Source organism: Cheilinus undulatus, linkage group 1 (genome assembly GCF_018320785.1).
Source record: "Cheilinus undulatus linkage group 1, ASM1832078v1, whole genome shotgun sequence".
NCBI lineage: Eukaryota > Metazoa > Chordata > Actinopteri > Labriformes > Labridae > Cheilinus > Cheilinus undulatus.
Window position 1 is genome coordinate 51659559 of NC_054865.1, and position 13050 is coordinate 51672608.

Genomic DNA, 13050 nt, shown 5'->3' on the forward strand with positions numbered 1-13050 from the left:
ACTGTTGACAGACTATTCCTGTGTGAACTTGCAGTTCTCCCGTGATCTCTGTCTGCTGATCAGGGCTGCACATGGTGGCACAGCGCTCTAGACTCACTACCAGTGAGCGAGGTCGCTGGCCTTCTGTAGGACCAAACCTGCAGCGCTTGGTGAGTGGTGCAGTGGAAATTGCAGGTAAGGAAAGAGTCCTGTGCAGCGCTCTAGCAGTATAAATACATACAGTACTGTGCATTGTTTTAGGCATGTAGGGTGCTAAAGATTCGGGGAAGGAGCAGAGTCGAGCTAGACACACGTTGACTTACACAAGCTCGACGACACCTTTTTTGTCTGGGCCTTTTCACCCTTGGGCACCTCCGGTGGCTTTTGGGCCCTTGAGCATCCACAGCATGACCAGGCAACCCTTCTACCCGCTGGAGGGTATCCTAAGCTGTGCTTACTCACCACATCCACCCCTTGCTCTGCCCTTAAGGTATGGACTTTGTTATTTTTTTCAGAGCACGACTTGGGTTGTGTCAGTCCTCCTTCCCATGGCTTACCTACTGCCATGCCTTACTTGTGCCTCGATTTTCAGCCCAAACATTGGTAAAAGTTCTGCACAGTACTGTATGTTAGCAAGAGTCCAGCAACAATGAGAAGACATTTTCTGCTGCAAACTGTTCACGTAAAGAATAAGTCAAAATTCACAGATACTGTGTCACCTTACACTATAAAGCTGATTTAACTTTGAAAATTCTATTATGAAATGCATTGATTCTTTTAAACTTTGCTTAGTGACATTTTCTTCTCCAATCATCAGATTTCAACGCTACTGACTGTTATGAAGAAAAGGACTCCAATCCAACCCTAATCCTAAGCGTAATCGTTTCCTTCTTCAGGGTGAGAAAAACAAGCCCCTTCACATTAAGTGTGCCTGAGATTACAGCTGGTGTCATGTTGTCAATTATGTCTTGCAGGTGAACTCACATGGCTGGACATGGATCCTTGCTACAGCTGGTTTGGTTATCGTCAGGGCGGGTTAAAGGGTCACAGAAGTGCTCCTCCATGATCCCAGTCATCCTCTCCACACAGTGAACCATCTGTCTCTGAACACCTGGAACACATGTCAGAGGAGGCAAATGCTTTTGTCACGAAGCACACAAACAAACACACTAACAGCTCTTAGTAACAATGTATCAATATAGCATATGGAGGGAAAGAAAACCAGTATGTGGTTTAACAGCTTAGACATAGCAGTAGATAGCATATATATACAGAACAACATGTGCCTTTGCTGTTAATGAATGCAGGATCCTGACAATTGTTTTAGCGAGCAAACTTAAATCTTTTTCGACATGTTTGACATATTTCAGATCTGATTCAAAACAATTCTGTCAGAGGTAAAGAAAATAATCACTTTAATTATGTATCTGCCAAACAGGTATCTTCTTAACAGACAACACAGACACAGACAAATTATTGATTCTCAAAATTTCCATCTGAATAAAAAAGTCAAGACTGCTCTGAAGGTAAGATGCTGCTCACCGCCTGTAACAGAAATACAAGGAAAAGGAAACCCTCAAACCTCCACAAAATGGCAGGAAAATCTGAAATGGAGAGGACAACCTGAGAAGTTTTGGTAAGAAATTGGAGAAATTGAGGGACTTGTTGTAGAGGAGGAGGATGCAATCTTCGTGTGACATCTGGGACATTATTGGACCTTAAGGTGCCCAAACATGGTTTCTTTCTGTCTTTTCTTTCTTACTCTCATTTTAAACTTTAAATGTATTTATTTATTCTTTTATTAGAATCCCCATAAACAGCTGTTCTTCCAGGCGTTCATCTTATTATTTATGCCTCGGACTGAAGATAGCCATGGGCTGGACACATCTTGTTTTCAGGCTGTCCGTCTATCCTGGCCATTTTTGTGAAGGTGATATCTGAAGAACGCTTTGAAGGATTTTCTTCCAACTTTGCATTAATGTCAACTCTGGCTAAGGAATAAACTAATTGGGTTTTGGAGGTTGCAGGTCAAACAACAGAGTCATCAGCCTTCATGCTTATCCCGTACTAGTGACTGTGATATCTCAAGAATGTTCCAGTACTTCACAAGCAACACTATTTCACATATCCCTGCCACTGGAGGTTTCATAATCCTCTGGGCAACACCCCATACATGATTTTTGGGAAGGGCAGAATGTTTAAAGGTCATATTTTACCCCTCTAAGACAGGTCTATATTGGTCTCAGAGGTCCCCAAAACATGCCCGTGAAGTCTGTTGCTGAAAAAACAGTCCAGTATTGGATTTTTGCATGTCTAAAAAAAATGTCTGTTTCAGCACTGCTCAGAACGAGCCGTTTCTGTGTCTGTGGCTTTAAATGTTAACGAGCTGTCTGACTCCATCCCTAACCATGCCCCTCTCAGGAAATGGATGTGGCTTAATGGATGTGGCTTAATGGATATGGCGGAACTTTCCTCCAAGCAGGGAGGGTCAACCAAACCTGAGGGCTGTGCTAACTCCCCACATGACATCATGAAGGGAAAATCTGGGAACATGGTTTCAGCACACATTTTCTGAAAGGTGGAGAAAGCAGGGCGGGGGGCAGGGAATGGATTTTTCTGATTCTTGGGGGGATTGTGGACAGGCCAGGGGAACATATTTTAGTTAGAAAAACCTGAAAAAGTGTATTTTGCACAGCATATAACCTTTAAAAAACAGAACTAAAAGGTGACTGGCCTTTCACATTCATTACGATGCTAATCTAACACTAAAGTAAAAATCTGCTCCAAGATAATTTAACGTGCTCCCATGTTTTATGTCTGTTGTAACTGACATGTGAATGTGACTGTCTAAATACTGCTGTGACTGACTCCCTGATTTTGTTTCCCCCGTTGTTTTGATGTCTTTTGATAAGGCTTGGTAAAATGTAAAACTGAATTGCCTTTTGGGACAAATAAAGTTGTGTGATTCTGAATCACTTCACCAGCTGCCTCTCTTTACAGGCTCACAGTCGCTTCAACTGAATCACATCTGTAATTTTTGCTTAGTTCTCTTCATATAACTCTGATTGGTCTGATCACTCTGACTGTGAACAAGTGTTTCAGCCTGAAGCTTTATAAGAAGGATCCATCTGATGACAGACAGAGAACACAGTCAATCCATCTGCTTTGAAAGGTTCATGCTTTGAAGGATTTCTTCAAACTTCTGCACAAATGTCTAGCCAAACACAAGGACAAAATCATTAGATATTTTAGGTCAAAAGTCAAAGGTCAAGGTCATTGTGCCTCATGTTAGTGTCTTCCTTGTTAATGCAATATCTCAAGAATGCTTTGGGGGGTTTCCTTCCAGCTTAGCACAGATGTCCAATGTAACTCAAAGATAAACTGAATGTATTTTGGAGGTGCAAGGTCAAGTTCAAACACCACCTCAGCTCTTTTTCTTGACTCACTATTGTGACCATTCACAGCCTGGCTTTTGTATAGCTTTTGGAGGCATATAATCACCAGATGCAAGCTCTGTTTTCTATAATTATTTATGCTGTTTAATCAATCTAATAGTTGGACAGAAACCCAAATATTCTTGCTTCATATCCACTACACAGAAGAAATAAACAAAGCAGGTCATATAGGGAAGAGTGTCCTACATCAGTCAAATTTTTTCTCCTCGTGTGGCCCCTCCCCTGTCATTTCTCTAGCCCTCCTGAGGCAACTTCCCCTCTATTAGAGCTGGCTACACCTCTCACCTCTCTCTGCCCTCTGCTCTGGTCTTGCTGTGAGCCACAGCACATGTCAGATATTTAATTTACAGCTTCAAAGCTGACACCTGGAGGGGTGACTGCTATATTCAATTGAAAACCGGATGGGGCGAGGAAGAGAAAAAGCAGCGAAAGGTAGGTAATCACGCCAAGCCTTGTTGATTACAGCCTCACTCAGCTATATTTAAACATGACATGAACAAACTGCATTCTTTGATCTAGCACTGTGGTAGAGGATTTGGTTTAATCTATTTTAAATTCGGTTAAAAGCTTGATCCTTTCACATGGAAACAAGACAAGAATTGTGTTGTGATGTGAAGATGTGGGAAAGTGGATTTTCTCAAGGAAAAATCGACATTTTTGTTTACTCGCAGGGGCATTTAGAATCTTAGAGGGTTTTTGCAAAAAGAAAAGATGCCTCATGAGGAAAAGCAAGCTATTCAAGGAGATAAAAAGCAGGAATGTTAGGCACTGGAGTCTAAAAAGTAGGTCTTTCAAGGTGCATGTGTCAAAAAGCTCCTTTTTAAGGAACATTCTGGCATCGCTTTTTGCATTTACTAAAAGCCTCACCTTCAAACCTTCATCCAACTCTTTTAAAAATTAAAGAAAAAAAGTATATTAAATAAATTAAAGGAGATACTCTGAATAGCCAAAATCTTTTGAAAATTGTTAACACAACCAGCCAACAAAGAGCGGTTTCCACTGACTTACACCAACTTTTAATCTTCACTGTCATCATAAAAGAAAAGGGCACACAACACATGAAAACTTTTTGCCTTGCTTAGATTTGCTTGAGAGGAAAAAAAATCAGTGACGATGGAAAGGCGAAAGCAACATGAACAGTAAACTGCAAAACAAAGCTGGAGGTCAATCAAGTCCCCAAAGTGAGAGGAAATTTTACTGGTGAACTTTTCCTCACAGTCTAAACAAAATATTTTAACACTTTGCACCATCTGTCTTTTGCTTACTGTCTCATACAGTTTATTTGAAAAACACCAGTGACTACCTGAAAATCAACCAACGAGATAAACAAACACTCCTGCCATGTGTGACGGTTTCAGATGGGGTTTGTCATTGAACTACATGGGAAAAGCTTTCACATCATGTGTTTTTCAGCAGATAAAGCCATCGCTCTGACTGTTTCTCTTTCAGCCGCACCATAGAGCCACTTATTGATCTTGGATGTGCGTCACGGAGGTAAGAACTACTCATGCACGAGTAGAAAGGGGAGCAAAGGGTGCTTGAGCAGCAGCCCTGACACTAAAAGTGACCTTTGTTTAGGTCTTATTTATGGGACTCAGTTTCATTTGTAGTGGCTGGTATGACTGTCTAAAAAAACAAAATAACAATGAAAGACATTGCATTATAAATGAAATGAGTGGCAGATGAAGTTGATGTCACATGCTAACCTTAAGCATGAGGCTGTCTGTGAAGTGCCAGATCCAGCAGGAACTACAGAAGGGCCGGAGATTTCTTTTACACGAGAAGAAATTTCTAATGCTGCTGGCAGCACCATAAGTGGTGAATTTGATCTAATAATTTCTTTCATTAACATATACAGGTGCATCTCAAAAATTAGAATATAAAAATAATAACAATAAATGTATTTATAAAGTGCTTTCAGTCAAAGTACTGTAGATAGAGATCAAAAGAACAGAAATAAAAACACTTGACAATAAAAAAATTAGCAAATCAACAAACACATGGAAACACAATGACAGAATAAAAGGACAAGCCCTCCCATTTGCATATCTATTTTTAACCACAGGTAGAATTGTAACCAAATGAGATAAAGCAATAATTCTTCTTGCATATAAAACCAGAGAAGTAACACTAACATATCACACATTCAATGTGTTCCAGAATACGGTTTCCTTCTAGAAATATCCTTCCTTCTTTTGCAGAAACGTAGTGCAAAACACACATCAACAACTATAGAATAGAATCCGGGTTAAAATGGTGCTGTTTTCTTGCAGGTCACAAGTTGCACTTGTTATTGTTTTAACATAATCTTCTGCAAACACATATGCTCAAAAGTATCTGGTACATTTAGAGATTTGATTGCACTACTGTAATAGTTTATTTTTTATAAAGATGCTGTCTTTTTGCAAATTGAGTACAATTTCATTTATTTTGGTTTTTGCCAGTCTATAAAGATGAGTGTATTTCAAAAATGAAGTAATGACCATACTCAAAATATTTTTTCTGTGGTTTGAAATTATCTTATGCAACTTTTTTACAAGCACAATTTTGAGAGATACAGCTATGGCATATTTTATTTAGGGAAATGTGTAAAAATAAAAAAAAAAACTCTTTCATTTTCTTGTGGTTTTTTTTTTTTTTTTTTTTGCAATTTTGAGCAATTAACTTTGTTACTATGGACTTATCGCATACATATCATTAAAACTTGGGTTCTAAGGGTTGTAATGATGTATAGCCAATTCAAATTTTCCAAAAAATGGCGCTACAGCATATAAAATTGCAAAGATATGCTCTGGCAGACTTGTTCTATGGTAGGTCATAAAGGGTTAAATACATCAATGCAGGATACCTGCCTATTTTCTACTTACCTGTTCCACAATGTTGGTGCACAGAAAGAAAAAGCAAACCGCCTTTTAATGGACCTTTGGGACACTCAGAAGCCCAGTCCTTTGGGACCTAAAACACTTGTAGGCACATATGCATTCACCAAATCAGCCAGGTACAATGGGGAAATACCATTTACAATTTCATATGTTAGTAGCAGCACCTTAACGTCTGCTCCAAACTTAACAGGAAGCCAATGAAGAGAGGCCAGAACAGGAGTAATGTGCTCATATTTACTTGCTCTAGTCAAAACACTAGCTGCTGCGTTCTGTACCATCTACAGACCTCCAAAACTCTGTTTTGGCAAACCTGACAAAAGACGACACAATAATCTAACCGCCAAGAAACAAAAGTGTGAATAAGGACTTCAGCATCCTGAAACAACTGAACTGATCTGATCTCAGCGATATATCAGAGGTGAAAAAAGGCCACTCTTGGCACCTCTTTTACATGAAAATCAAATAAAAGAGTCTGATCAAAGAGCACACCAAGATTCTTGACTCTGTCTTTTCAGTGAATAACATAGTCATCCAAAGACAGAGTGAAATGATCCAACAGATGATTAAGTCTAGCTGGTCCAATAACCATCATTTCTGTCTTAGCAGAGTTCATCTTTTCCTGTGATTTACTTCACTATTGTAAGAGCCATGTATTCACTTTGCTTTAATTGTTTTCTCCGAGCCACCAGAGGTCAGTGAAGTGGCCTTTGGTGCAGGCTGAAGCCAGCAACAGGTGTTAAAGGTTTGTGTTAATTATGTAAAAGTGGTTGAAGTGGAAGGAGCCCAACAGTTTTCGACTGTGCTCGGTTTTCTTTTATATTATTTGTATTAATTTCAATCATAGGCTTGTTGGAAGCTGAAGGAAACGCTGAGTGTTAATAAAACGCCTTTTTTGGAGTTAAATCGGCGACTTCTCTGATCGGTTTGTTTTGTTTTCGTTAACGGAGTACACGTCGTAACATCTTAATGCCCACTATCAGCTGGTAGCGGCTAAGTTTAGGATTAGTCACTACAACTATCTTCAGTTTTTTTAATCTTGGTGATTACAGCTTACAGATCATGAAAATCAAAATTCCACTGTCTCAAAATATCAGAATATTGTGGAGAAGTCCACTTTGCAAAGGTTTCCTGAGCCTTTATTCTCCCACTCTAGTTCAGCACACACAACTGCAATCATGAGGTAGACTGCTGACTTGACTATTGCTCAGAAGTCGATCATTATCACCCCTCATAAGGAGGGTAAACCACAGAAGGTCACTGCTAAAAGGGCAGGCTGCTCTCAGAGGCTGCATCAAAGCAGATTCATGGAAATTTGACTGGAAGGGAAAAGTGTAGTAAGAAAACCACAGGGACCATGGATGTAAATTAGCTTTATAGCTAACTCTTGCTTAACAGTTTTGCTTGCATGGCCCCTGTCAACTAAACTAAAAGGAGCACAAGCCACAGGTGAGCTCAGCCTTCAGAGGACTGTCAAATAAATCAGATTGAAGAACTTAGGGGAGCTTCACAAGGGGTGGACTGAGTCTGGAGTCAGTGGATCAACAACCACCACACACAGACAGGTCCAGGAAATGGACAACAAGTGTTCTGAGTCAAGAGTGTCAAGCCACTCCTGAACCACAGACAATGTCATAAGCTTCTCCCCCGGGCTGAGGAGAAAAGGAACTGGACAGACAGCTGCTCAGTGGTCCAAAGTCCTGTTTTCAGATGAACATAAATTCTAAATATAATTTGGAAATCAAGGTCCCAGAGTCTGGAGGAAGATCAGAGAGGCACAGAACCCAAGGTGCTTGAGGTTTAGTGTTTCCAGTCTCCACAGTCAGTGATGGTTGGAGGTACCATGTCATCTGTCGCTGTTGGTCCACTGGTCTTTATCAAGTCCAGAGTCAATGCTGTCAGCTGTCTGCCAGGAGATTTTAGAAATCATCATGCTTCCATCTGCTGAGAAGCTTTATGGAGATGCTGATATCCTCTTCAAGCAGGACTTGGCACCTGCCCACAGAGAAGCCAAAACTGCCAGAAACTGGTTTGCTGACCATATTGTTACTGTGTTTGATTGGCCAGCCAGGTCACCCGACCTGAAGCCCATAGAGAATCTCTGAGGAAGATAAGAGACACCAGACTCATGGGCTGAAGGCTGCTATCAATGAAAACCCAGGCGTTGTAAAACCCCAGCAGTGCCACAGACTGATTGGCTCCATCAGAGATACAACCAATTACTGAATGCATAAATGAGCAGAATTTTCTTGATGTTTTGTCCTAAAATATTTCACTTTGTATGAGAATTTTCACTTCTTTAATCAATTCACAAGAATAAATGAATTTTACCATGATATTCTATCTTTTTTTTTAGATGTACCTGTACAGCATGCCAAACACAAAATCAACTTGAGTCTATAAATCTCACACCCTCCTACCTCCTTACACAATGGAAGAAATTGATTTTGGCTCTTACCAAATGGCTTCAGAAGAGCAGCTGTTTCCTGACATGAGGTCAGAGTGTGGGCGTCAAGTCAGTTTGACAAGCATGTTTAAAAAAACTACCATTTTAAATGGCCTATTTCGCATGTCAAGCGTATGAAGTGTGTTTAATGTCTCTGACACATGGACTCTGGCCTCATTTTGCTTTTGGAGTGTCAAAGAAGGACCCACCTACCATAGCTACCATAATGGCTTTTCTGCTTTCTGCAAAAGAAAGAAAGTAAGGACAGAAAAGGACAAAATGCAAGGAGAAAGAGAGAGGAGAAGCAGAGAGATGACAGCAGATGTGCTGCATTCTGCACATTCATTCATCAGTGATGATGCTTTTGTGATAAACTGTAATCAGTGACTTGAATAAATAATAATCATGAGGTGTATGTGTAACACATCATGCTCTCTGCTCTGAAGATCTTTTACCATTTCTTTTTTCATTTTCTTTAAATTTATGAATAATTCTAATGACTTTTATTGGTGGCAGCAAAAAAATAACTTCAAATATGACCATAACAGTTTCAAAGGGCACAAATTAATATATACAAATGTCTTTTTTTGCTTAAATAACAGTGCAAATCTCCCAAAATCTTTTTATTCTATCATACATTCCAATTAAAGCAAAAAAAAAACCTTACATTCAAGAAGCTGGATTAATGGAATAAATGAAGTCTTTGTTGTAAAAATAAACAATTTTTCAGTTCCATTTAACTTTAATCAATAATTAATCAAAACAGTTTATAATCAATTGTTTTCTGTGGAATAGTTGTAGGTGCCATATGTCCCTTTTGAACTCCTTGCACCTGCTCCTCTGAAGGTCTCTACACAGCCCTGGAGCAACTAATTCCTCTGTTAGGTCAAAGAAAACAAACACTGAACAGACGACAGACTCCTAAAGAATGCAAACTTAACAAACACATTGTCAACACTGCACATGAAAATGAAAGGTTTTGCATTGTTGGGATAATTTGATCTTTAGTCACTGACACTTCCCTTTTTTGCCTATTTTGCGCAGAGATATTTATTTCTTTGATAAATAACTAAATAGGGCTGGGAAATTAATTGCAAATTAGATTTAATCACAATATAGCCTCCAGCAATTTACAAATCGCAGAAATTGCTTTATTTCTTAAACTTGAAATATGTCAAAATAGCACTTTAACTACATTCATTTTTTGCAGGAGCTGTACCTCCCCCATCCCAACCGCCGTCTTTATAGCTTCAAGGTTGTTGCACCCTCATATTCAGATTCATGCTACTGTGTATTTAGTGCTTTTGAAATAATTTTCTTTTTTAAAAACACATTGTCATTTATGCGTCCATCCATGGGGGTTTCTAGCCGTGTGCTCCTAGGAAAGTCAAAGCACACTGCTTGAATTTGTTGAAAAATGCATTAGTTAAGTAATCTAATAATTACCGCTTATGAAATCGCAATAAAATGGTAAAATGTATAATGAGTGTTCCTGACTGAATGTAGGTAATAATATGAATTGATTTATTGCTTGAATTTGTTGAAAAATGCATTAGTTAAGTAATCTAATAATTATCACATATCAAATCGCAATAACAATATTGGGAAATAAAAACAAAATTACATTATTTTTGCAAATTGTTCAGCCCTATTAATAAACATTTATCCATGAGTGAAATAGAAAAACCTAGAAAGAATTTTTTTGAAACATCTAACCACTGAAATTAAAAGTCTGGCCCTTCTACTCCAGGGACAAGCTGAAGCTTAAGCTAGGTGAAATTTTCAGGACTCTTTTTGACATATTCACATTTAGAAATGAATACATCCAGGTCATCAAAGGTGAGTGGATGGTACTACTTTTAAAAATTTGGTTCCATATCTCTTTGCAACTCTTTAAAAAGCAGAAGTCAAAGTGAATCTTACAAATATGTAGTTCACTAAAGAGAAACTGGGTTTACTGAAATGATATTGGCACAGCTACCAATGCTGCTCAATCAAACTAAATCCTGCTCCTCCCTGCTGTCAATTATGTTGATGTGTTTCAACATTTGTGAGAGAATAACTGCTGTGAAAATAATGTCTGACTAATCTGCGTCTGCAGCTTTGTTTAGAAGCATTCACTCCCTCTTTACTCATTCTCCCTCACTCTCTCTCTCATGCTCTCTTGGTCTCTCCCTGCACAACTATACAACCAACAAGAGCTAATCAGTCAACTAAATGACTACAAGAAAAAGCATTCGACAAGGTAAACTGGACATTTCTCATAAAAACACTGCAAAAATTTGGTTTTGGACAGTCATTTATTCAATGGATCAAAAAAACTCTACAACAAACCAAAGGCAGCAGTTATTACAAACAACCTCATCTCATCAAACTTCACACTTCACGGAAGCAGTAGACAAGGATGTCCACTATCACCATCACTATTAGCACTTTTCATTGAACCATTAGCCGCCATAATTCGCCAAAACAATACTACTGGTATTCACACGAACAATATACTCTTCTTCTTTCAAAATCCCAAAAATTCAATCAAAGAACTTATCAATTCATACTCCAAAATCCCAGGATGACTTAAATCAATGACAGTACCAATTTAATTGTAGGACGAACTGCCACAATATGATGATGCTACCAAAACTCAATGAGCCCCATCCAACCCACATCAAAATGGTTTAACACACCAGACAGATGAATAACACCATTCTATTGGAAAACCAAAAAAACCCAGGATAAAACTAACCACACTGGGGTGCAGGTGGCCGAGTGGTTAAGGCACGCCCCATGTACGTGGACGGCCAGGGTTTGAATCCAGCCTGAGGCCCTTTACCGCATGTCTCTCCCCCGCTCTTGTCTGTGTTTCCGACTCTATTCACTTTCCTCTTTTATTGAATAAAGGCACAAAAATGCCCAAAATAAACCTCTAAAAAAATAAATAAATAATAAAAAATAACCACACTACAACAGTCAAAACTACAAGGAGGCCTAGAAGCACCAAATTTCTATCATTACTTCTCAGCCAATCAGTTACAATACCACCCAATGAATCCACTCAAGCCATCACTATCACCCCTGAATAGAAATAGAATAGACAGACTGCCAAGTCATATCACAACTCAAACACCCATATGGAACAACCCCGACTTCACTGCAAACAAATCACCCCTGATAGGCACTAAATAGAAAAAGAAAAAGGCATCACACACCTCCAACACATTTTCAACAACACCTTATTAACATTCCAACAGCTCACTGACACATATAACATTGACATGAAACATTTTTATCAATATATCCAACATGAAGAGTCAGTCAAAACAAAAGTCAACATCAAAACGTCAACATTTGCACTCACAGCCCACTCAACACCGCCGACAACCACCTCCATGTAAGCGGCAACCTCCGGTCCTGAAAAATGAAGCCAATGCAGAAGTGCAAAAAATTGCAAATACAGCGAGTGTCCATTTGAGGCTGGCTGCAGGAACACTGGAAGTCCCGTCTGAACACTTGTAAAAAAGCCATTTTTACACTAAAAATAAACTGATTTACAGCCTGGTTCAAAAAAACAAACGTGTCTCATTAGCTAATGTCTTCATGTGCTCTCACTGTATGGGGGATGAATTTTTTTGTACCACAACCGTTCAGATTATATTCAGGAAAAAACCCCACAGCCCCCTAATTGGCGCGTCTAATTTGATTGACAGATAGCTCGACAGGCAGAGGCTACGTTTCTGTCAACCAAAATGCTAGCTAGCTAGCTGACAGGAAGTCAGGCTTAGTGGGGGGGGGGGGCGTTAAGTTGATCCAAAGTTTGGCTGAGACGTAGATTTTAATATGGAAGCTGCCAAGGATTGGCTTTGAGTCTGCTTATTGTAAGCAGATGGCTGACATCACACAGGTTTTGTCCAATTCTTTCTACAGTCTATGCCTCCATGGACTCTGGCTCGGCCCACCAATTCACAACTTCTGGAAACAAATAACCTCCACTCTATCCCAATTCCCTGGCCACATCCCACTATCCCCCTCTGTCTGCATACTTGGAAACTCAAAACAAGTCACAATACTCCTGCTTATGGCCCTTACTATCGCCAAGAAAAACAGTACTGCTCAAAAACACCATGGTTAGACCTCTTGACACATCACACACTATATTGCCAAAAATATTTGCTCACCTGCCTTAACTGGCATATGAACTTAAGTGACATCCTACTCTTAATCAATAGAGTTTAATATGACGTCAGGCCACCCTTTGCTGCTATAACAGCTTCAACTCTACTGGGAAGGCTTTCCA

At 39.4% G+C, this 13050-nt stretch overlaps 1 protein-coding gene across 1 annotated transcript in view; it reads right to left on the reverse strand.

Annotated features, from left to right (window-relative positions):
* LOC121508925 (A disintegrin and metalloproteinase with thrombospondin motifs 7) overlaps nt 1-13050 on the reverse strand; it is a 135224-nt gene that overhangs the window by 41011 nt on the left and 81163 nt on the right. The window contains exon 17 of the mRNA XM_041786076.1: nt 964-1090. Coding sequence (XP_041642010.1) covers nt 964-1090 — 127 coding nt within the window. The remainder of the gene's footprint in view (nt 1-963; nt 1091-13050) is intronic.